This window comes from Lichenostomus cassidix, chromosome 11, assembly GCF_008360975.1.
Source record: "Lichenostomus cassidix isolate B80296 chromosome 11, HeHo_3.0, whole genome shotgun sequence".
Classification (NCBI taxonomy): Eukaryota; Metazoa; Chordata; class Aves; order Passeriformes; family Meliphagidae; genus Lichenostomus; species Lichenostomus cassidix.
The window spans coordinates 12,311,522-12,337,256 of NC_139492.1; the positions used below are offsets into that span (position 1 = coordinate 12,311,522).

The 25,735-nt window shown below is 38.0% G+C and overlaps 2 protein-coding genes across 5 annotated transcripts in view; one reads left to right on the top strand and one right to left on the bottom strand.

Moving 5' to 3' along the window:
• Window positions 1-26: 26 nt before the first annotated feature.
• BRD7 (bromodomain containing 7) lies at window positions 27-13,827 on the top strand. Its single transcript, XM_085071901.1, has 17 exons — window positions 27-186; window positions 545-753; window positions 1,157-1,286; window positions 1,690-1,747; window positions 2,868-3,012; window positions 4,292-4,402; window positions 4,733-4,917; window positions 5,708-5,831; window positions 6,449-6,524; window positions 7,038-7,145; window positions 7,756-7,888; window positions 8,582-8,693; window positions 9,900-9,956; window positions 10,754-10,865; window positions 11,012-11,155; window positions 12,231-12,374; window positions 13,319-13,827. The coding sequence occupies exons 1-17, from the start codon at window positions 138-140 to the stop codon at window positions 13,381-13,383; spliced, it is 1,962 nt and encodes a 653-aa protein (XP_084928027.1). The 5' UTR covers window positions 27-137; the 3' UTR covers window positions 13,384-13,827.
• Window positions 13,828-15,101: 1,274 nt separating this feature from the next.
• The window catches only part of ADCY7 (adenylate cyclase 7), a 59,659-nt gene continuing 49,025 nt past the window's right edge, over window positions 15,102-25,735 (bottom strand). For all 4 annotated transcript variants that reach the window (XM_085071897.1, XM_085071900.1, XM_085071899.1 and 1 more), the window contains 10 exons: window positions 25,124-25,186; window positions 24,432-24,470; window positions 22,908-23,071; window positions 21,662-21,743; window positions 20,944-21,099; window positions 20,135-20,281; window positions 19,587-19,694; window positions 18,685-18,799; window positions 18,026-18,150; window positions 15,102-17,908 (listed from right to left, as the gene is read on the bottom strand). In XM_085071897.1, coding sequence (XP_084928023.1) covers window positions 17,762-17,908; window positions 18,026-18,150; window positions 18,685-18,799; window positions 19,587-19,694; window positions 20,135-20,281; window positions 20,944-21,099; window positions 21,662-21,743; window positions 22,908-23,071; window positions 24,432-24,470; window positions 25,124-25,186 — 1,146 coding nt within the window. In that variant the 3' untranslated portion in view covers window positions 15,102-17,761. The remainder of the gene's footprint in view (window positions 17,909-18,025; window positions 18,151-18,684; window positions 18,800-19,586; window positions 19,695-20,134; window positions 20,282-20,943; window positions 21,100-21,661; window positions 21,744-22,907; window positions 23,072-24,431; window positions 24,471-25,123; window positions 25,187-25,735) is intronic.

The following is a 25,735-nucleotide window of genomic DNA, read 5'->3' on the forward strand; positions in this document are numbered from 1 at the left end:
CACACCGCCCGCCACCGCGCCTGCGCCAGACCTCCACACCGCCAGGGGGCGCTGCGCGGCCGCCATCGCCTGCTCCCGGGCCGGGCCGGGCTCCGCCTCAGCAGCGCGGCCTCTCCCGGGCGGGCCGCGCCGGTGCCATGGGGAAGAAGCACAAGAAGCACAAGTCGGACAAACATCCCTACGAGGGTGGGTCCCCACGGGGGTGGGCGGGCAGAGGCCGCCGGGCCGCGCGGCCCAAAGCGGACGCGGTCCCTCCGGCCCCCGGCAGCGGCCGCCCCGCCCCGCCGGGCCCAGCGCCGGGGCGGTTTGAACGCTGCGGGCTGAGGCTGCGCGGGCCTCGCTCCGCCGGCGGGCTGGCTGGGGAGCTGGGCGGCGGGCTCGGCTCTGCGCGGGGAGAACCGACCGCCAGGGCTGGAAATGAGGAAATGGTGCGGTGACAGCCTCTGGGAGAAGCCAGAGGCAGCGGAGGGATCGCGCTGGGTTATTCAGGACGGGAGTGTGTTTTCTTTGGTACTCACACAGCTTGTTTCTCTGCTGGTTTAAGAATACGTAGAAAAGCCACTGAAGCTGGTGCTGAAAGTCGGAGGAAATGAAGTTGCTGAACTCTCTACTGGAAATGCAGGACTTGATTCCAGCCTCTACGAAGACAAATCTGAACATGAAAAACACAAGGACAGAAAAAGGAAAAAGAGAAAGAAAGGAGAAAAACAAGTGCCTGGAGAAGAAAAGGAGAAAAGAAGGAGAAAGGTTAAGGTGTGTTCATGCTACTGCATTTTAGCAAAAAAAAAAAATGTTTTTACTTTCTCTAGATTTTACATCAAAAGGTCAGCAGATATGGCTGTAACTTGTATCCTTAAACTGCAATACATTCAAACTCAGTGTATGAGGCATTTCTGTCCCATTTTTAAAGGACACACACCAGATAGTTGTCACATTTTCTAAAAAAACTAATTCAGTGATACATTGTTTTGTATGGCTGAATTATTTCAGTGTCCAGCAGGTGGAGACAGTACATAAAGAATACAGAATTTTTAAACAGAAACAATTCTTATTTTTTAAACTTTGTGAGGTGTTCTTGAAAAATACAGAGAGCATTATGTACAGTAATAATGCATGGTTTGCAGATGCTCTTACATTTCCATAACAATCTTTCCAGGAGGATAAAAAGAAACGAGATCGAGACCATGGAGACAGTGAGGGAGAACAGGAAGTGAAATGTCAGACCCCCATCAGAATGGACTTGTCACCAGAGAAGCCACTGACAAGCACTTTGTCAAAGCAGGAAGGTAGGGGGGAAAAAAGAAATTTCTCTTGTTAATTCGTATTTTCTGTAATTGACTCATGGTTTTTTGTTCTTTGTTTCTATAGCAAGTGACTTGACATTTTTTGCTATCTCAGTGTTTTTCTCCATTTCATACAAAAGCTTGGAATTAGGTTACTGTAGACTTCTTTTTCAGAGTAGTATCTGGTGCTTCTGTCAGAGTGAGCAGACTATCAAGTACGGGCAATAAGAAAAGTAGCTGCCCTATGTGTATTGTGGGGTTTGCCATCGTATCCTTGTCTTTCATACTGAATTCTCAAGTTGCATCAGTTTTGTTTAGTTGATGTGGGATATCTTGGAAGTTTAATATCTCTTGCAGTTCATTCTGTCTCACACCCTTTCTCCCCCCTGCCTTGTTTTTGGTCTAGAGGTGGAGCAGACACCACTTCAGGAAGCTCTGAATCAACTCATGAGACAGCTGCAGAGGTAATGTCTGTGCTTCAGGCTTGCAGAGCTCTGAAATGAAAATAACATACAGTAAGGGAAGGAGCACATACAAAGCAGAGGGAAAATATTATTGGTAAATATATTACAGAGAGGGCTGTTTTAGGAATGAAAGTGCTAGTTTAAGAATGTAATGTGTGCTTAGAACTTCTCTTCAGCTTAGGCTTCTTGTGAACACCTCCAGTTTCAAGTTCATAGTAGTTTTAAAAAGCTTTCAAAACCGTAACAACTTTCCAGTAATGTGATGATTTCATTAGGGGAACATTGTGAAAGAAAGGCACGAGATTTTGTAATCAACTTGCCAAAGCTTCTTTTACCTTGAGTTCTCCTATTTTAGCATTATTTACTATAAAAAGGAAGTATGCACTTGAAAACTCTTACTGTCTTACTGACCAAATGTCTTTTGATTAAAACAATCAAGTCTGCAGTTTTTTCAAGGAGTTAGTTATTTAATATAATCTTCCTTGACTTTAAAAGTGTCTTGTAGAAGAGTAGTTGAAAGATCTTTCGCTTTAGCTGTCTCACCAGATTGAGCTTGAAACTTTGTTGGCAAGTTTTCTCTTACCCTTAAGTTTTCAAGGCCTACGTGTGCTGTCAGTTTCAGAAAACTTAAACTATCAAAAAATGCCTGTGTTAGTTTTGGCTCCCTTTCCATGCATACAAAAAGGAGCAGCACTTTTGATTTTGAACCCTACCTCTTCCCTTCTGATAATTTCAGAGTAAGCGATGAATGACAAGAATATTCTTATTATATATATTTCTTTTATTTTTTAATTAATTATATAAAGTATAAAACCCCTTCATTAAAATCCAAAACCTTAAAAAAAAAGTTTGGGTTTTTTTATCTTCTTGGGAATGCAGGTAGTTATCAAAATTTAGAAATAACTTCTAAAATACATTTGTAGCACTTTTTTGGTATCTGGGTTGGCATATGAGATCTTTTTCACCTTGAAAGTGAAAGATTATGCTGACACAAGCTATTTCTGTCTTTATAGTTCTGATTCCTTTTCAGCTTAGTTCTTTCCTTTCTATTTAATTCCAAACTCCGTATGTTCTTTGTTATAAGTTGAAATATAAAAAACTGTCTTTCATTTCTTAACAGAAAGGATCCAAGTTCTTTCTTTTCATTTCCTGTGACTGACTTTATTGCCCCTGGCTATTCCATGATCATTAAAAACCCAATGGATTTTAGTACCATGAAAGAGAAGATCAAGAACAATGGGTACCAGTCCATAGAAGAATTAAAGGTAATGCCTGGAGTTTTGTTTTGACTACAGAGATGTACTATGCTCAATTGACTTGAAGTTTGGTATTTTATGAAAATATAAAGATGCCAAAAAGAGCCAGTACTTCTGCCTGAAGAAATGTTTCTTGCATTTTTGTGAGCAAGAAAGTTCTGACAGTAAAAGAGAAAACACTTCTGGTTTGTAAATGTGCATCTCAAAAAGATGCAGGTGGTTTCAGGTTTTGTGCAGGATTACATGAAACCTGTCAGTTTGTCCTTCAGCCTGTCATTATAGGTCTTTAGTTGAGAATTAAAATGTTAGCATTTCTGTCAGACTGCTCTTTTAACTTGTATTGCCTCTCAAAAACCAAAGGAGTGGTAAATTTATTGCCGTTGCCTGTCTATTACTTCTTCCAGGCTAATGTAGTCATGTAGATCAACAAGTGAAGGTACAATGAGCTTGGTCTTGTTGGCAGCAACCACTTATCCTGGTGCTGTGGTGTATCTAATGGATTTAAGGGCTTGTTTTGAAAGAATCCTAAAGCTTTTAAAAGATGTGGGGCCTAGCTTGTTTTACTTTCTTCTTCAGAAATACTCTAGTTCTTTACTGGGCTAGATGAGGACCTGAAAGTTGTAATTTGTGTGTAATTAACAATTAGGCAGACATTAGCTAATAGTATTGCTTGTATTTTCTTGCACATTCTTCTTTAGTTCTTCAAAACTTTGGAAGAATATTCTCTGTTGTTACAGCTGTTTCTAGCTAGTTTTTAATTTTAAATTTGTAAATAGATGAGAATGTCATAAAACATATCCACCTGTACAGGCTCTGCAGTGAGTATAGAAATGCAGTTTTTGGCTCAGTTGAAATTCAAACCAGTATACATTTTTTCGTTGTAACTAAAACTTTGGTGTATTTTTGTAATAATTCTGTTTTGAACTGCAGTTTTTCATTACCTTTGCTATGTTGCTTCACTTTTTTTTTTTTTTTTTAATGACTGCTGATTGGTCAGGAGGTGGATAGTTGTAGCTAAGAGGGCTTCCCTTAAAACTTTAAAAACTACAAACAATACTGAACACTTAGGAATACTTTCATGATGTTTGTTGGGCTGATAGATTCAAGTCTTAAAACTAATTTACATACTTATTCCTGTTTACATTTTTAATAGATTTCTTGAATTCCTTCATTTAAAATGTTCTTTAAAGTTTTTTTCCCTAAAGCTCAAGACACTGCATTTGCAACAATGTCAGTATAGTACACTGTTAAATTAACTTTCATTCCAAAATCATTAATGTTTGTACAGGATAACTTCAAATTGATGTGTACAAATGCAATGATTTACAACAAACCAGACACCATTTACTACAAAGCTGCAAAAAAACTGCTGCACTCAGGGATGAAGATACTTAGCCAGGTAACAAAAAATACAAACCAAAATATTAAAAATTATGCTGCTTCTTTTTTTGATTCCTCTTTATTCCCTTTTACTGGGATCTCATGAAAATTAATAAAAACTTGCTTGATTTTTGTCAAATGCTTATATATTGGAATATAAATAGTACATCGTTTTAGTACTGCTTCAGATCAGTCATTGTAGAAACAGTTGCATTTAGTATTTCACTTTCTAGCCTGTGTTTATATTTGCTAGTGTAAGAAAGAAAGAACTGAAATAAAATCAGATTCTATGGATGGTTTACAAAAAGGTTCATTGAATCAGCAAATGAAAGATTTTGATGTTATTTAGGAGAGAATTCAGAGCCTGAAACAAAGTATAGAATTCATGGCTGACCTGCAGAAGACAAGGAAGCAGAAGGACAAGACAGAACTGCAGCAAACTGGAGAAGATGAAAATGGCTCTGGGAAAGACAGAGGAGACCCTATGGATGGTGACACCAAAGCATTCAAATCACCTAGCAAAGAACACAAAAGGTGAAGTATTGTCTGAGTAATTAAGTATAGGATACACCTTTTAAATGCTGCTGAAACAAGATGACTTAGGGACCTGTGGATTTAGGTTTCTCTTTCTGATAGTTCTTATACATAAAGACATTTTCTTCTCAAGAAATCAACACTTACATAATGTATCCTCATATACTAAAACCAAATCAGTTTAGAATCATTTATGGTACAATCATTTTTGCATGTAGGTAAGCTTGTGCTGCTTATCAACTCCATTCCTTCAATTGTTTTCTATTTTAGTGTCCATTTCACAGAATGAGTATAGTTTTGCAGAAAGGTCACAAACGTGAACTTTTAAACATTTTGGTACAAAAAGGTATTTAGTCAACTTCAGTTACTTTTTTGTTTGTTTACATAGTAGTTGTATTTGAAACATACAGCTGCCTAGCTACAGAAAGTGTACTTCCTGAAATAGCTCTTCATATCTAGAAATACCAGCTATGAAGATAGTAAATATTTAGGTAGGTAAACACTAGATGCTAAAATTAAAAGTATCTAATATACAAAAAGCACCTTAGTTTTGTGGGAGACCTTTACAGTTACTAACATAACATTTGCTCATGTCAACCTTTGTCACATGCGTTCTCCAGCTGTATTAAATACTGTCATATTCAATGGCACTTTTTTTTTTGTTGTTAGTTGTTTTGGCTACAAAACTAATTGCAGAGTTAACTAAAACAATATTGTCACAGTATCCTTTTGTGTTACTTAGCCCATTGGTGTTCCAGCTAGTCACTGAGTTCTGTGGGTATGTTCACAGGAAGGACAAAGACCTGCTTGAAGACAAATTACGAAGCAATAGCTTGGAGAGGGAACAAGAACAGATTGATCGCATTGTTAGGGAATCTGGAGGCAAGTTAACCAGGCGCCTTGCAAACAGCCAGGTAAGTACTGGGGTATTTGGTAGCTCATTTCCCTTTTTCATAAACCAGGCTTCCTTGGCATCTTGCATCAGTTGACACTCCACATCTGCTTTTACTGTAGTTTTACACCATTTTACACCATTGATCATCTATGTAACATCATAAGGTTTTAAAAAAGGCACTGTTTGAATGCATGTTAAATTTCATCAGCAGAGCAAGTTGAGCTTAATTTTTCAGAAATTTTCAATAAAGTAATAGAAAAGGATGAATAGTGGGAAGCTGAAGAAAATAAATCTGACCTGCAAAAATCTCATCGTTCTGAAACAGACACATACCTGATCAAAGGTTATTAATGTTACAGGAGAAGGAACTCAGTTTGGTAACACTATGCCTGTTTCATTTTCTACATGTTTTGTCTCTTGGCCTCTGCAGAAACATTAATATTTATCAAAACATTTTAATTCCTTGTGCCTGTACCAATAAAGTTATAGCAAAATTAAAAATTTAGAGCAGCACTCATTTCTGAGTCACTGATTTCCTTTCTTATTCCTGAAGGTAGGACAGTTTCGTTAAACATTTTCATCAGTTTAAGGAATTTCAACTACTGTGTAAATTAAAATAGTCTGATCTTATTTCAGTGTGAATTTGAAAGAAGAAAACCAGATGGTACAACAACTCTGGGCCTTCTTAATCCAGTTGACCTTGCTGCAGGAGGTAAGTTGGCATGCTTCAGGTAACAAGCTACTTCCACCTACCTGTTCTGCTGCTTCTTTGCAGGGGCAGATGGGCCAGTCCTGGCCAAGAACTGGGTGCCTCTTTCCAGTCTGATAAAGATCTGGATTGAAAAAGCTGCAGCTGAGGGATCACATAGATGGGCCTCAGCTGTGGCTGTTGTTGGGAGCAGCTGGTGGGAGCCCTCAGTGCTGCTGCTTCTCTGTTTTGTGTCAGCTGTTTTTGCAAAAGAAAACTTTTGCTGCTGGAGGTAAATTTTGTTGCTGAAGAATTTCCTGGGATCCTCTTAATTCTGGTCCATGCACAGACTCACAGATGTTTCAGAATTGGGAACTGTCTGGGTCCCAGATCATTTAGTGTGAAGTGTTTGGATAGGAAAGCACATTTTGAGAGTCATGTCCAGTTTTTTCTGAATTTTTAGCTAAGGATATTAAATGAGTTTAGACATCTTCCCATGCCTTCTCTGTTTCTGTATTTTGATATATCCTATTGTAGAACCAGGTTACTGCCCTGTAAAGCTGGGAATGACAGCCGGCAGGCTTCAGTCAGGAGTTAACACGTTACAAGGGTTCAAAGAAGATAAAAGAAACAAGGTTACTCCAGGTAAGTGCTGATTTTTTAAAAAATACAAGCCCTTCTTATATAAACAAAGGGTGTTGATCTTGTTACTAGCACGCCAATTTGGAGCTAAGGATTTCTAAAGATAAAGCACATTATGATGTGTCCCTGCCCATGGCAGGGGCATTGGAACTAGATGATCTTTAAGGTCTCTTCCAACCCACACCTTTTTATGATTCTTTGTATCTGTCACACAATTAAACAGCACATCACAGAGTCCATCTTAATTTATGCATACAAAAGGGGCAAGATATTTATTCTTCATAATAAGAGAAACTACCAGATAGAGAAGGGGTTTTGGTAGCTTTAAAAGGGCAAGAGGGAAACTGAGAAACTGTTTCCAGTATCAGACTGTTGGTGTTGTACTAAGGCACACACTGGTGTTAATGACATATTTGCAAATACAAATGTATTTGATTTAGATTTTACTAAAAGTTGTTACATTGTGAACAGATGGTGTTCTGTGAGGCTTGTTTTCACCTTAAGAAATACATTCCTTTAAAGTTTCTCTTTGGGGATTGTTTTACAGCCCTGTCTCATTTCTGACTGATGCATGCAAGGCATGATAATAATTAATACTGTTGTTATTCATTAGTGACATACTTGAATTATGGACCCTTTAGTTCCTATGCGCCAACATACGATTCGACATTTGCCAACATAAGCAAAGAAGATTCTGACTTAATCTACTCAACATATGGGGAAGACTCTAATCAAGGATCTTCCAGGTAATCCAGAAACCAGCATGCATAGTACAGCTTACATGGACAGAAGTAGTTACGTGCAGCTCTGCAGGATGGGCTGTCTTTGCTGTGGAGTGATGGCACTGGTGTCTTTATAGTTCACAGGGTTTTGTTTGTTTAAGAAACAAATACTTTAATAGAAGAACTTGTCTCTAAAGTGAAATGAGCCAAGATGGAAGAATTTTGATGCTACTGATCCCTAGGAACACACTGTCTAAACTTAGATGTGTTTATAACTAACGCTTTGAATGAAATACAGCTTTATGAAAATAATGAATTCTTATTGGTTTATTATTCTTGATTATAAAAACTTCAGAGCCCCTTTGTTTTATGAGAATTTCACAAGGAGCAGGCACAGTGATATAAATTCATAGGAAATGGGGGAATACTTTAATACAGGGTAAATGTGAAGTGCCTGTGCAGGTTTGCTTTCGTGTTGATGCAGCTGCCTGATGCAGTTGACTTTTCCAAGTTTTCCAGTATTCCATTCAGAATGGGCTCCTCAGCTGCAGAAGGCATGCATGATTAAAGCTAGCCACTTAGATCAGACCCTGTGCTACTTTTTGTGTTTTCTGTGCTGCATGTATTGGTTTGACTTTATGTAACTTTTTTACATTAAATTTGAATTGAATACAATTGCTATGAAAGTAGCTACCTTAACTGTCTTTATTCTTTTAGTATTCAAGATTTTTTTATGAAGTCCCAGGATTACCCTCTCTTAATGGCTGATAGTTTGCTTGACGTTTTAACTAAAGGAGGACATTCTAGAGCTCTCAGAGAACTAGAACTGGTAAGAGTGGATTTGTGTACTGTCTGTTCTTTGGTTTTAGCACAGAAGCTCTAAAGCAAGGGATAGATGATGCTGATCCTATTGATGGGCTTCCTTTTAACTGGTAGAATTGGAAAGTGAAGATTGATCTTTGTTTCCAGTGGCAGGATTTTCTGGAAAGGAATTATTCTATTGTTAATTAGTGAAATGTGAATATTAACAGCCCATTGTAGATAGAGATATAATCACCCATTTTTTGTCCACTGTCCTATTCCTATTATCACTAACTCCTATTCCAAAAAGCAGTTGTTTAAAAATGAGGTGCTCATTGACAGGCTTTCTTCTTTTCCATGAAAAGTTTGTCATTCCTAGCAACCACTGTTAAGTTCAGGAGAATTAATATCTAGTTTTTCCCTTTACTTGGTGCACTGCTTTTAAACTCAAATATGTTCTGTGTAAAAACACTGAACAGCAACTCTTCAAATTCTAGTAGATTCCAGTCCTGGCTGTGCTAAACATAACTGGAATCAAAGGGGCTCATTTGGCAGCATTAATTGACCATCCAAGAATTATTTGAGAATCTCCTCAGAACGGTTCCTGTTAACTAAAAGTATTGCTTTGAGTTTCAAATCAGTTCAAACTACTGAAATAAATAGATTGTAGCCTTTTACTACTGGGTCAAAGTTTACCTAAATTAATAGTTCATGGACCAATATCACCTTTTTTTCTCAGTTCACACCTTGCCTTAGTATTACACGTTTAGCTCTTTTCTAGTACCCAGTAATGGTACTGACTGACAGGGTTTGGCCACTTACTCTTGGCAGTATTAAGAGAAATAAAATTACACACAGAAACAGACAGGGTTTGGCCACTTACTCTTGGCAGTATTAAGAGAAATAAAATTACACACAGAAACAGAAAATATTCCAGCCTCTAATAACCACCCTTCCTCTTCTTCCTGCACCCCATTAAATAGTGTCTGATGTGACATCACTGTGAGCTTTGCGAAGAAAAATAAAACCTGAGCTGAAAAAATGTATTTTAGTAAACATTAACACCCCAAGAAAGACCCTAAAAATAGCTGCATTATAACTTGCTTTACAGTGGATGCACATTATGACGTTGCATATTTACCTCCCTTTAAAAATTCTGCACTTTGTAAGATTTTTACTTTGAATTTAAAAGAGTAATTTTAATGCCTTCTTTAAAAATCCTTTTTTCATTAAGCCATTGGAGGAAGCTGAAGGTCCACATGAAAGAAATGATGCAATGAAAGATGTAAAGGTAAAATTTGTCTATATTAACTACTCCAACCAACCTGTCCAAGCTCACAGATCCAAAACTGCCTACAGCTTTCAGGCCTGTACAGCCACACTGTGACTTGTGAAAATGACACATCCCTTTGTAGGCACAAGGAGAGTAAGATTCTCCAAAACATTGTGTCTTAACTGTTTGTCAAGAGAACTGGAAGAAAATGCTTATATATTTCTGTTTGTGATTGTTGGGAGCTATGACTTTATTTCTATCTTAATCTGGTTTGGTTTAATGTGAACTTGTCATGTAAATGTAAGATGCCACAAGATATGTAGCAGTCTTTGAGAAGTTCTCACTTTGTGCCCCTGTAGGCAACACTTTATAGATCTCATTATTCCACCCAAACTTTGCTCAATTACAGAAAGTAGTTCTAGGGCCAGGGCTGCTCTCCTGACACATCTCTTCATCTGCAGCCACTGCCCAAATTCCTTGAATTTTTGCCTCAGATCTTTGATAAAATCTCCTTTAGGTGAGCTGAAGGAATTTATAAATTGTTTTTTAATTGGGATGCTGCTCTAAAGTTACTAAACAATTTATGCATGTCCCCAGTGGTTTTGCAGATGCCATTTTCTATTTGAGTCTAAAATAGGCTAGTAAACAGAGTAGCTGTAGAACAGTAAGTCTCACAGGGTGTCTTTTCAGCTTTCCCTCTGTATGTTCACTTTATTTTTGTAGAGCAGACTAACCTTGTAGTCTGATCTTCCCCAGACAACTTCGTTGTTTCAAGACTCAGCTAAGTATTACTTGCTGACTTTTTTTTTTTCCAGATTATGGAAATTGACATTGCTGCCAGGTTGGACACTGCTAATAGCGACAGACTTACAGCTCTAAAAGCAGTTACAAACTTTGGCATGCCTATAGAAGAGTTTGATTCTGAGGGTGAGTCTTCTTGGTAGTCATACTTCTGATATATGTTTGTAATTCTTTCAGTTTCTCAGCCCCTTACAGTATTTTATATCATAAAATAAGTAAATAGACTTTACTTAGATCTTACTAGTTAGACCTTTCTTTTTCTCTTTAAACAGAGGCTGAAATATTCCAGAGGAAACTTGATGAAACAACAAAGCTGCTCAGAGAACTCCAGGATGCTCAAAATGAACGACTGAGTACAAAACCACCCCCTAATATGATTTGTCTTCTGGGTCCATCTTACAGAGAAATGCACTTGGGTAAATACACTTTTTCTGATCATTCTTGCAGAATTCATCAAGTCCCAACTGCTATCAACTCCAAGAAGGAAAAAAGCTCAAGGGCTATAGTGCAGGCACACCCTGTTACGCCTAGAAGATTAATTTAAATTTTTTTGGATGTAAAACTAGATGAAAATTTTGAACAGTAATTACAAGCATTTCATCTTTATTCTTAAATGTCCCTAGAACTGATTGGAGCCTCTCTATGCCATGGGCATAATCAAATACCTATAACTCCATGAGTTTTGCAGTATCTTTGAATAAGGGTTGCTTAACTATTACCGAGTTCTTATTGCAAGGCTGGCTTTGGTCCAGGTTGCATCTAGCTATCAGTCTTGTGTTACACTAGTGAATACCAGTCACACATTCTTTAATTATCTGAGCAAAGCTTCTTGTCTTACAGGTCAATTAAATTACACAGCTTGTGTTAATGGTAACCCTCTAAGACTAGACTCTGTACAGAGAATGAGTGTTTTGCAAGTAAAACTAACTTGTGCAACACTATTCATGGTCTAAGTTAAACCACATTGATGTGGTTAGATAAATTCCCCATTATTGAAGAAATACGACCAAGTTTGTATTACACCAAGTCTAAACCAGATCAAATACTAAGTTTCACTACTTACAGCTTCCTTCTTGAGGAAAAACTGCATTTGTAGCAACAAGAACAGCCTCTCTAGTTTATATCCAAAGCTCCATGCTGAATCCCAAAATACAGCTATTACTAACACCAGTGCTGTGTGGGTGCCACCAGCCCTCTCTCAGCTGCTTGAGTGTGGCCCAAGTTTGATTAACTTACTTGTTAACTCCTGGTGTTTCTTGATGGCAGCAAGCCTTGGGCAGCAGCTGTTTCATTTGTCCTGTTCTTGTTAACCATCTCGTTTGGTTCCCAGATCGTTTTGCATGGCTGCACACAGCACAGCACAGCTCTTTGGTGCAGAAACATTATTTAACATAGTTCCCTTTGTACTTCAATAATTAAACTGTTTGCAGGGTGGTTCAGCAATTTTGTGTCTATATATAGCATATAAACACATCCTCTTACATTTTCCAGCGGAGAGAGTAACCAATAACCTGAAAGAACTTGCCCAGCAAGTGACTCCAGGTGATATTGTCAGTACCTATGGAATCCGGAAAGCAATGGGAATCTCAGTTCCTCTGCCTGAGACAGAAGACAGCTGGGTAGATTTGACAGAGGGTGAGTATACAAAAACATACTGTAGCATCTGTTCATCTGCAACAACACCACATCTGCAAATCCTTACACTGGCTTATGGGAGAACTTGCAATAGTGTGGTTCCAATTTTCAGGACTTCTCTCCTTTTTAAATTGTTTCAAATGGAAAGTTGCTGCCTTTGGTCACAGTCCAAAATTAGTATTTTATATGTATGGAACTTTGGTTCAGCTACATGGTTACTTTACAATCCATCTTACAGCACTGTCAAATTTTAAATCTTGGCAATTCATTCAATTTTAGTTTTTCCATTTACCATGAAGCTGCAAGAGAGGAGTTAAAATTCCTCACTTGCTAAAACGACAACATCGTGATTCCTTCTTCTCCAGGCTTTTGGCTGTGCACTCCTTTTGCTTAGTTTGGCCAGCTGTCATGCTTTGTACATTGACAGCATGACTTCAACTCACCTCATCCAGCCAAAAGTGGTGGCTGTTTTTGCTGGATTAGGGAGTCTGGCCAATGGAGTCTCAGTGCCAGACCCAGACCTCCCCTGTGTAGTACATGCACAGCAAAAGTATACCCCGAGTTGGGGTAGGGCAGGGAAGAATTTCAAGAAACATAATTCACACAACAAATCTACTCAATCTCTGGTTTATGAAAGTTTACATTAAATTACATTTTAACTGAAAGCAGGATTTGTTCAGGAGCTGATTCCTATTTTCAAGGAAACTGCTCAAGAAGTTTCAATTTCAAAATTATTGAGCATTTTCTTTTCCATAACACTGCACAGAAGCTTTGTGACAGAACCAACTGAAACACAGGATTTTCTGGGACTGATGCAGAACATACAGCTAATACAGGGCTCTCTGCACAAAAAACAAATGACTTGAGGTGTGCTCTGCTGTGTATTCATGTCTTTCATTGAGCATTCTGTGGTCAGTGACCTACTGTCTGTTGTAAACTTTCAGACTTTGAAGAGCCTAAAAAGACCATCATTGTCCCTGAAAATGAGTGTGGTGCAGTTACAGGCTGAAGATTGTGTTCAGTTTACAGCTGTTTGTTCCTGTTTAAGATCCAGGTAAATGTCCTTCAGGTGCATTCACCATGCGTGTATATTGTGTGTTAAACTACTTTTGTTTATTAAATTTTGGAACTGATAGCTTTTGAAGGGTTTGTATTAGTTTCTTCTGCTACATAAATGCACTAAATTATTCTTTTTGCATTCTCTATTATTTTTAAGCTCCTCTGTCACATTTAAGTTTTCCTACATTACCAAGTATCTGGAAAAGTCAAAGCATAATGAAAATGTGCCTATATAAGGTGCAGGGATTCAACCAAAAGTTTTTGGAAGCAATGTATTGATCTGAGTCTAGGTAGTGCACCCATCATTAGTATCTGAACATGCAGCTGCCCCTTTTTAAAATTACTGTGCAACGCTCATGAACATGAGGAAGAGAAATAAACCTTTTCTATAAAACTGATGCACTGTGATGAATTAACAAAAGCTCAGCTTTGTGAGACTTTGAATGTTGATGAATATTCTCTTAGAGAAACATTGCTCTCTGCTCATAGTATCCTAAAACTAGTATCCTAAAACTGGAGGGCAAGCTCATACCCATGACCAGAAGTGAGACCCACCTGCTGTCTGCAAGTAAAACTACCCCACAGATGTATTACAGTCATCTCTGAGACACAAGACAATTCGTCGTATTATTCAGAGGTATTACCAGACACTGTCTAGATAATAATTTTAAGCTCGCTTATCAGAACAGAACATACATTTAGAAGCCTCCTCACATTAAAAGGCACTTCCCTGTTGACCAGAGCTGCAGACCAACAGCAGAGATCTCAGGCACAGAGAACTCGAGCACCAGGCAGGGGTACAGGTGGAGCCAGAGGCTCATCTGGCAGACTTTTCCCTGTGCTCTTTACTTACTGACACCATCACACAGTGCTGCACATTCCTTCTGCCACAGGCATTCTCAATTGTTTTTCAATGTTGCTTTTCTTTGATCTGCAATTCCAGTACAACCCTGGACTCAAGGCAAATGAGCTGTAGTGTTTCAGTTCCATCTGCTCAGCCAGCACTGATGTGTGCAGTGGCAGGGAACTGAACTAAGAGGTAACTTACAAAGCCAAAACAGCATTGTGAATTCCACCCTCTCCCCTCAGTCTTGCTGCCAACATCATCCTTGCTTCCTTCCTTCCTCTCTAAAAATGCTGCAGAAACATTTCTTTGTTCTTAAACTTCCACAATTACTAAAATACATTCCAAAAAATTTTAACTGACAGCTGGGGTTTTTCTCCAGTAGTTCCAGTTGTCCCAGAAGAGTTCTTAATAGTCACCACTGGAATTTTTTCAGTTCTAGGTAATTGCAGCTGAAATATAACTCCAGGGAATGAATTTTTCCATTAATATATAAATCATTTTCATGCTCCAAGAAAAAGACAAGATGCATGGCAACTGTGCCAGCCAAATCCTTGCTGGTTCCCTCCATAGCATCTCATTGCCCGTCACTCACCTTTTAGATGGTGCAGGAGATGGCTGCCAATGACACCAGTATTCACATTTCTCATCAGCTGTGGAGCATGTGGATGTCACTCTAAGCATTTTCGACTGGCAACATTTTTAAAAAGACAAATACCAAGTTTAGTTTATGAGTAAAAGCAGTACCATTAACTCTGCAGGGTTACGAAAAATGTGCCTCCTTTTCATGGGTATCTTCATCAAAGTAATTACAAAACCAGACATGTTTCAGGAAGTTTTTTATTTCATGGTAAAAACAAAAGTTTGTTCTTTAAAACAGATTACTAGTTCTAGATGTTATTAGCTCTTCAAGTTAGATACAGTGCCATTTTTACACTTAAGAAAAAATATAATGCTGCAAGAAAGATTTTTGTACCAAGATTGTTTCCTCAGTGTTAAGTTTCACAGTTCACTGTCGGACTGCTGAAAACGATTATTTCAATACAGTTGCTTATTAAATTGAACTTTTTCTGTGGTTGAATATAGCTCTCATATTATACAGTTCCAGTTCTGGTGAGAAATTAGTCATCCTCTTTTTCATTATACACACTTTCTAACTTCCCAAAGAAGGCTGTGCACAGCACACCAAGTGAGCAGTCCTTTCAAACCTGCAACAAAACCCAACTCCTTCCCCTTTGGAAGCTGCAGCTCTTCTGCCACTTCTGCAAATGAGGCTGAGTTGAAGTTATGCCCAAACAAATTACCAGCCTGACAGGCAACATCATGTAAACAAAAGCATTTCAAAATGCTGTTACAGACAGCAAATGTTCTTTCATAGATAACTTACATCTACAGTCTACTACTTCTGTGAACAGGAGCACTTCAGAGCCAGCTCTATTTATAGGCATAATGCACTTTTCAAAATAGATTCATGAGACAAATGGTCACTTTACCTAACATGACATCAAAGACTGCTGAAAGGAGCCTTTGATACATGCATGGTCCTATAAAACAATAAATAACTCAAAACAAAGGCTTGCTGAGCACCTGTAACTACAAATACACAACATACAAGAGTAGCAAAAGCTGTTTGAAGGTTTATTCAACTACAACACTGACTGGCACTAACACAACAGCAAGTATGACACTTCCTTCTTCAGCAGAGCCCATGTGTGAACTAGACAACCTCAAATTAAGGTTCCTTATAAGCTGTTTTCTGTTGGAGACCTACTAGACACATAGATTTGATCTAAAAAATTGACAGACTACGAGCACAGTTTTTAATCCACAGTTGGGACAATATTTAGATTTGTTCCTGTCTTGAAACAGTCACTTCCTCTCCTAAAGAAATTACACAGTAATTAGCAGTGATGCACAGGACTGCTTAAACACTTGTCCAAGGACGGTTTAGTACTAAACCCACAAGCATTAGGAAATGCTGCTCTGTTTGTAGAAGAGCAAGGCTCAACCAAACAGGTGTTGTACTACTAATCACTGTGCTGTCCAGCCCTGCTCCATGTGGTGCATGGGGAAAGGGGGAATCCATCTTTAGTTAATAGACATAATTGAGCACAAGATGTTAGCCTTACAAAATAGTATCATCTCCACCAACAGAAAACAGATTAAGAGATTGCAGTGAGTAAAAAAAAGCCAATTTAGAAAACAGCAAAAGTCACTAACTGTTTAAAAACATTACAAACTAAATTAATTTACACCAAGTTCACAATGATCTTATGAATGCTCTACTCATACTTCCAGTATTGGGGTTCTGCTGAAATATTTCCATTATGAATATGTTTTTCCATACATCCTTTTGTAACCTTCAAAACCAGTTTATGAAAAAAACTGCATTGCCTTTGAAAGGCATAGAAACCAGCCAGTGGCTAGTCAAATTGTAGAAATAAGAACAGAAAAAAAAAAAACCAAAACAAACAAACCCACCACAGACACAGTTTTGTTTATACAGTATCTGCTACTGTTTCTAATACTATCTTAGTAACTCTGTTCTTCAGCTTCCCAGCAATTCAGAACAGATTATTTTTTCTTCCCTAAGTGCCCTCAAGAACACAGTCAGCACAGAATCAGAATTCCTGCTGGGATCAGCAACAGCAGCTGCTGTCAGAGCCTGTTCCCTGTGCTCCTCCCCATCATGTGTATTTTTGAAAATTTAAAGTCAAAAGTTTTAAGACTTAGGTGACTGAAAAAAATGTACATGCAGATATTAAATACAGAGAAATACAAAGGAGAACATGTAATGTAATGTAAACACGCTGAACTAGATGCAAGTTATTTCTGAACAGCTCTTACTCATGAAAACATCTGTATAACACAAGGTGCTGCTGTGGAGGAGGCAAGGGTGGTGAAGTGACCCCATACTGTGCAATTCAGGCTTTTTCCCAAAAGAGCTCAGCACAGTTACCATGTGATACACTGGAGTTTACTTGCATTCCTCTTCCCACTGTTCAGCTGTCTTCTGCTGTGAGGTGTGTTCAGCGTTAAGAGCAAGATATGCAGTGCCCACAGTATCGCTGCAGGTGTCTGGACAAACACAATACTGTAAGCAGGTGTGTGTCAACGAGGCAATGGAATGTTTTAACTTGGTAATGAGTCCTACAGTGCATCCACTGTGTTGTCACTGGAGCTGTTAAGACTCCCACAGTGCAGGTAAGGAACTAACTGAAAATGCTTCATGGCAATTCCAGGTAAATCCTCAAATTTCTTCAGGAAAAAGTAGGTTTTTTTTCAGATTGATGGTTGTCTATCTTCTAGGAACTTCTCAGAATTCTGCTTTATTAAAAAAAAATCTCTTATCTTGAGATGTAGAAGAGACAGGAACAATATATACATGTTTTTAGAATAAAGTCCTTCACATAAGGAGGGAAATTCTATGTCTTCACAGAAGGGAGGCAGTCCTAAGTCTATTTTGATTAACTTCTTTGTAGCCTCAGTTCAGTCCCATGCCTTGGAATTTGGCTGTCTCAGTGCAAACAAAGTAAGTCCTCAGTTCTCCCTTGCCTTTGACATTAATGAGTCCCCTACATTCACATGAGTATCCCAACTCCTGTAGTATTTTGCTTGTTTCTTCTGTGACCTTTGTATGAAAAGAATTAGAAACGTTTGTGAAATTCTTCTGATTATTCACATTAAAACAATATTCCACAAGCAATTAGAAATAATGCCTTAGACATTGCAAGGCTCGTCGGTTTACCTGGATCTTGCCAAGTTCCCCTGTACTCTCCATTCGGCTTGCAACATTAACAGTGTTGCCCCAAATATCATACTGAGGCTTCCGGGCACCAATCACACCAGCAATCACAGGGCCATGATTGATCCCTGCAGAAACACAAGCAGGTGTGAGTACTGAGGTAGAAAGTGATGTGACTTCCAGCTTCACTATTAGCTGTAGCTTCAGGGGGGAAAACACCCAAAACAACTCTGCAACACCTTTCAAGCAATCAGTACTGTTCTATGAATATTCATAATGAGGCAAAGGAGATGTGAAGTGACTCAGTCATTGTAAAATGGGAATTCTGAGGGAAAGCTGGGGCACAGTTCATGCCAAAGCAAAACTACTCCTCTTCTGCTTTTACTATATAGAAATAAGCATTGTATAATGACAATACTGTCTTCAGTGAACAGCCACTAACACTGTACTTCAGTCTTCATCTGTATCTTTCATTTCCTCCAAATTCATCCAGCTGCACTCTTTCTACTGCTCCCTCCAGTGATGAGAAAAGCCCATCCGTGGAGGAGCTTGGCCTGTCTGAAAAGCTGACCAGACAATACTGCCTTTGGATCTACATCACCCTACCTCGTTTCTCATTTGTCTGAGCTGTGGAGTTCATGTTCTCCACAAAGAGAACTTACCAACACGTAGGCGGAAATTATTAAAGGAATGTCGGTTGATGCCATCCAGTTTACTCATCAGGGCAATTCCATATTCCACCATAATCCCAATGTGAGCGTGCTGCCTTTCCCTGTCCTGTGTGAGTCATAACACATATTAATGATCAAATCACAACATGGAAAGCTGTGTCAGGCTGCTATTTCAAAGCACTACTAGTAATGACTGGAGTGTTTACGAGGATGAGGCCACTTATCCTTGTAACTGCAGAATTGCTCTGTGCAATAAACACTCAAATGGATTTTCAAAACTACCCTGAATTCAGCTGGGTATGTATGTATTGTATGAGGCAACAAGCTTGATATGATTAAGTTTTATAACAAATTAATGTCTGTCCTTTAGGGTTTCACCTTTAATTTTACATATTTTGGGTATATTATTGTATGCATCTTAGTGTCATACACAAACCTGCTATACTGAAAATGAGCCAGAGAAATTGGTGGTAATTCTTCTGGGTGACAGCTTCAGACCTAATGTGGCACTTGAGGATTCTCTTTTGGTGCCAGTTCTCAGGTATCACAAAAACCCTACCGTCCAATTCTGCGATGGCCTTTTCTTTGGCTTCTGTTCTTTGACCCCTGTTGTTAGAGCCCTTCTGTTATGCATCTAGAAATGTTAAACTATTGGAACCAAAGATGAAAGATGTAAAAAGTATGCTGGGATTAGAGACTTAATACCTGCTTTGGAAATAAAATCAAACTAGGAGATAAATAGTGAATTCAGCACCAGACAATACTTTGTCATTTTTCTCCACATTTCAGGAAGCCACCCATCATGATTTACTTTCCTATCACATTACATTTTGTTACTTTGAACACCACTATGCACCCTTAGAATACTGAAGGCAGATTCAGAGCCAACATACCTGGTTGTTCTCCTGGCCTGGTGTAACACTGAGACCAGCTGCTGCCATGTAAGTGCTTCCAATTGTTTTTATTTTTTCAACACCACTAAATTTAGGTTTTAACAACAGCTGTTTGAATGGAAAGAAAACAAAAACTTGAGACATTAATACCATATTTCAGTATAATATTTAACCAGAAATCTTATACTGTCTGCAATAAAGCATTAAACATCTCTAGCAATACTATCACTCACAGGAAGATGAGGTAAAATACTGAGGATTAGTTTCACAGTTTTGCTCTACCCACTCAAAAGAGAAATAAAAGCACTGAAGTACTGAAATAAAGTCCTTAAATTCAGGACTTTCAAACCATACTTCTAATGGATTAGATGATGTGCTTGAAAATCCCACCCAGATGGGAATATATTTTTCAAGACTGCAAGGCTGAAGTCACAAAATTAGTTTGGAGTAAAAATGGGTTTTCCCTCTCCAATGCTCACAGATCTACTGAAACATTTATTTTGCAGTAAATACGTAATCCAGAGAATTTTTGACAGGAGCTTCATTACCTCATCAAAATCAGCAATGATTTCATTTAACAGCCGCAAGCATTCCAGGCCTTCTTTATTGACATCACATTCAGTGTAAAACACCTTAAAATCTGGTACTGATGCAAACATGACACAGACACAGTCATAGGATTGATGGTACCAGTCCTACAGGGAAACAATATATCCACACATTGTTGTCAGCAGTCACATTTCCACACAGGTACTCACACTCATGATAATTGTTTGCAACCAGCAATCAAATCACAGTTTTCCTATGAAGTCAACCATGTCTTATTCCATCAGAAACATTAACAAAGTGGATTTGCCTAAGGAAAAGCTGAGATTCCTTAAAGATATCTTAAAGTTTTTCATCTACTTGGACATTGCCAATCTTCTGAGACACAGCATTGTTCACTCAGATGACATGCTAGCAGAATGAGATTTCTTTTAAAAAAGAAATCATCAATTAACTTCTCTCTGGGAGATACTATCTTTTCCTCAACTAATTTATCTTAAAACTGTGACCCATGCTCTCTGGTAAAATGCAGTCTTTGGAAAGCAGTAAATCTCGTTTAAATATTTGCCAAACTTAACTGTGTCCTGAAGCTGAACTACCAGTTCTGAAAACATATTTCAGGGACTGACACTAAATTTTGTATTTTTCTGAGGCCATCTGGTTACCAGGTTCTTGGATTTACAAAGGTCTTGGAATACAAACAAGAGGCAAAGATTGCAGAATTTTACACTCTGTGTTCTTCACATCATTTGTTATATATATCACAGAGGTCCAATTTACTGTCCCTTCACATAGGAGAGATTCAACACACCTCATTTCGTTTTTCTCCAATGAAATATGCAGCAACGTGTGCTGGAAGCACATTTTCCAGCAAAAGCCTGTTAACATTCTCCATAGTTTCAAATTGTTCATGTTCTTTTTTAAACTTATTCTTCCACAGACAATCCAGTCGACAGTAATAGTCAATCTGCAAAGAGACCAAATATGATAAATCCATAAAATAACTCCCTGAAAAATATTAGGCAATTTTCTCAAGAAGTGTAGTAGCAATAGTTTCTTCAAAGCATTTTGAGTCTATATAGTTACAAAAAATGTGCTTTGAGAGCAAAGGTCAGAAAAACATGAAGCAGCCACTAAGAAAAATGTCATTTGGTACCATCAGGTGTATTTACCAAAATGACACTTTAATAATATGATGATTATTTTTATCTTGAATTGCTATGTTGATTTAGAATGAATACTGATATATGAATACAGATAGATCAAAACTGGAAGAACCAGGAAGTTCTCACGCCTGTGATGCAAACACTGTTGAAAACTATAAAAATGTTCCCATCCTTTCACAATAAAACTTTTTGCATTACCAATAATTAATTACATGGAAGTATGTTATCTGCAAGACCAGAATATTAAAAAAAGATAAAATACACTAATTTAAAGCACAATTTCAAGGAACTGCACTTTTACATTTTATTTAAATCAACTTGCTGCAAGTAAAGGAACTACGTGATTGCGTTTTAAATACATACCTGTTTTGCAAGTAAAACTAGGGTTATGTAAAACAGAACCAGATATAAATTAGTCATTATCCTTGGCTCCTTGATGAAAAACCTGGAAATAAGAAAGCAATACAAAGTCATCTGTATGCTTTAAGAAAATCTGCATGATGGAGGGCTGGTGTGGGAGGTGAGGGAATGAGGGTGTCCATTCAGACTGGCACGACAGTGTCACTGCTCATGTGTGCCAGTGGCTGGCTGGGGACTGGTGGTAGCTCCTGTCCTAGCAACAAGAAAGGATTATCAGCCAGTCCAATACATGGCATGATGAATTTCACATCAGGACATACTGGGTGCTGAAACATTGTTAAGTAGCTGTTGTAGTGAGATGTTCAAGTAAACATGGCTTTAGCTTAATGAAGCCATCTTAATTTCCACCAGACTGAGTTTCAGCTTCCACCCCACACCCACCCTACAAAAACACAGCCAACAAAACCTTGAGGTAGGAAAAGAAACTTTCTTATTTGTGGAAGGAAAGACAATAACAAATTAAAAACCTGAATTCCTAAAACAAAGGCAGCAGTTAAATCATACCTGTGTCTGAGTCACCACTCGTATTTCATAGTAAAATCAGTCTTACCACATCTATTACTATTTACAAATGCAAACTAAATTCTCATAATATTAATGATTAAGTTCACTCAAGCTTTTTTAAGGTGTGCTTAAAACAGCTTGCAGCCCCTGCAAAAGAAACTTATTCTAATCTTCAGCTATGAGACTATGCTGAGGAATTTGAGAAAGACTTACAAATTAACAGTATAACATTTGCATGTGATTTCTCTTAAGTCTTTTCAGTTTCTGCAGTTAGATAAGCAAAACTGCTACTATTTTTCACCTGCCCTTAGTAAGGTAAATACACGAAGAGTTCACCATCCTATTGACTACCAAGGTCTCACAAGCACAGCTTGAGCATCACAGAAGATCAACCTTATTATGATACTAATATTCTACTACATAGTCCTTAATATAATCCAAGGCTTCCAGGGATCTCAGAAGCCACATTACAGAATTTTTTCAGAGAACACACATTTTTGTTTAAAAAGAAAAAAAAAAAAAAAAAGGTGGTATGATCTAATATGATTTCCATGTTGTTAACTTTACAGAAAGGTTTGAAGTGTCTGGCTTATGTGATTTTGATATTTCAACATTCCAGTAAGCATACAAAAATCTATCACCTCCTTAAATGAAACATTAAAGGATAAGAAACTTTACAGTGCACCTGGTACTGCTGGAATTGAAGTTCAAGTCCCTGTGCTGAAGGGTATTGAAAATGATGAGGTAGACAGTCACAGCAATGGACAGGAGCAGAACTTTGAGTTCGAAGCTCATTTGAAGAAATACTGAGCAGGCAATGAACCCCAATATACAGCAGTAAGCATAATACTGTAAAAGAGGAATTTAAAGAGCCTTTGCATTATTCAGAACTTATGTCTAAGAGATGTTCAAACCACAGCAAATGCTCTGAGTTCATGATCACCACAATTTAAAACAAAGAAATTACAATCACTTAAAACTTAATTTTTAATGGCACTAAAAGGATGAACTTAATTCTGATTTTAGTTTACTTTTTTGATTTGTTACAGATAAACAAAAATATTTAAAAAGAAAAACATCAACATAAGTAAGAAATGCCAGATAAAAACTGAAGTGTTGAGAATTTATCTCCTGAAGCTTATTAATGTAAGCAATTATTTATTTAAAGTTCAAGATTAATCTAAAATAGATTCATAGTCCAATGAACCAGCTCTGAACCAGCAAGTCCAGCATTCTAATCCTATTTTGGCTGTGCTTTCTCACTGTAACCTTAAGCAGATACCACATTCCCACCTCCCACACCAGTAATATGTGAAGACCATGACCACTTTTCCAGCCTTAGACACAACTTCTTCATAAGAACTTTATACTAATAAGCGTTATCAAACTACAGCCATTATGCCCAATATGGAATTACTGAGCACTTTTCCAGAGGAATCCCAGTTCAGGCATGGTGTCCAAGGTCAGCATGCAGCTGGCAGCATTAGCATGGTGCCAGGTGTGTGGTGCAGACAGGATTGCTCCCTGCAGCCACAGGCACAGGTGTGAGCTGCTCTGCTGGCATACTTCAGTCTACAAACAACCCCAAAATCACCTCAGCTTCTGCTCCTCAAGAATTCATTTTTCTTTGTGCACAAATGACAGTTTTCCCACTGATAGTAACACAGACCTACCACAGAGCTGTGAGATTCTTGGCTAAACAGTTAATATTTCTGCTGAAAGTGAATGAAACCAGAACAATTTATGAGGCTCCTAATCAGAGCCTGTATATAACACATCATATCAAATCTGTCATCCTAATGACACTGAGTCTACCTCCAAAAGATGATGAACACTCTCCCTCAAGCCAAACCTCTGAGAAAGAAACCACTACATAGAAAACACCACTTAAGCCCTTTCACTCTCTAAAGACATTTTACTGGGACACTTGCAAGTACAGCTCTCAGCTTTCAGACTCAAACATTCTCATCACCCTCTTCTACGATTTTTTCCTTAAAGTTTTAGACCTACTTTTAAGTCTGAAATTTGAAAAAACTGCAAATTCATACTTTATTCAACACCTGAATAACCTTGATTTCATGAAGAATTCTTCTGCTGTCAGATACCTAAAAAAGCTGCCTTTTATATAGTAACAGAACCTGCCACTTGTAAGTAGCATACACAATATACAAAATTCAGGCTTTCAAAGTAAGATATATTCACTACTTACAGTTTCCTCAATGCAGGAATGAGTTGTGTTTCCAAAAGGCTGATTTAAAAACATGCAAGAACAAAAAATTACCAGATGAGTACAATGTGCTTTTCACATATGTAACATCATTTGTCATAAGCACCTGAATGAAAGGCTCCTCTCACAACCTACTGCTCAACATTCAAAAATATGTCCATCATCTAAAGGGGTGTCCAGGTGACAGAGGAGCATCCCAAACATTTGGATGAACTCAAAATAGAATATTTTTTTAGAATTAGACATAAAAAGTGATACCCTCAGAAATAATACTTTTGTGTTGCTAGTAAATGTTGAATTTAACCTTAAAGAAATTCTAGAGAACACCTTTCAAGTGTGCTTAGAGACCAAAAAAACTCTAAAACTTCAGTTTTATATATGAGTACTCCAGGCTTGAAAATCGCTAAAGGATGGACATGAAAGCCATTTGTAACAATATGAAATATCCCTTAAAAGTGCCTTGTGTCATGAGCAAGTCTTTGTGTTCAACAATTACAAAAAAAATCTTTATAATGAAAAAGAAAATAGACCAAAATGTTGCCATCCATCTATATGATATGAGTTGGACTTTCATGATCCTTGTGGGTCCCTTCCAAATCAGGATGTTCTCTGATTCTATACCCACCATCCAAGACTCATTTTAATCCTAGAAATTAAGATGGTACTCTACTCACACTGGTGGTAACACACAGGTCATTTGATCCAGTAAAGTTGCCAGGTTTGTTCTTTTCAGTAGTCTTGATTTATTGGAGGGGAGGAAAAACAAAACCCAAAAATTAAAGACTTCATCAAAACCACCATGCAAATGTGCTAGCAGACAGTCACTGATTTTAATTTTTCCCCATGTGTATATAAAGAGTGCTGATCTGGTTGTCTTTTCAGTGCTACTGAATAAATGTTGAAATACAATGGTATCCCATGTAGTTGTATTAAACATATAACACACAAGCTGCAACAAGGTTAAAATTTACTTGTTTTCTAATTGGGGGTAAAGTTTTACATTATGGCTATGTTAATTTAGCAGCTATCTGGCACAAACATGGTTTTGTTTCACCCCCCAGTTTCACAGCTGCTGTTCCTGTTTTCTTTCTGGCTGTCTCTGATGGTGTTCACATGACACCACTGTGAGTCGATTCAAGGACCTAAGCCAGCAGAAAAAAAAAACCTACAAAAGAAAATTAAGCATTTTCTGCAGTGTTGCTTTTAGAATTAACGTCCCATGGAATCAGAAGAATGGCAAGGCAAACACACACGTGGGATCAGGAGGACATTGGTTTTAGCAGTTA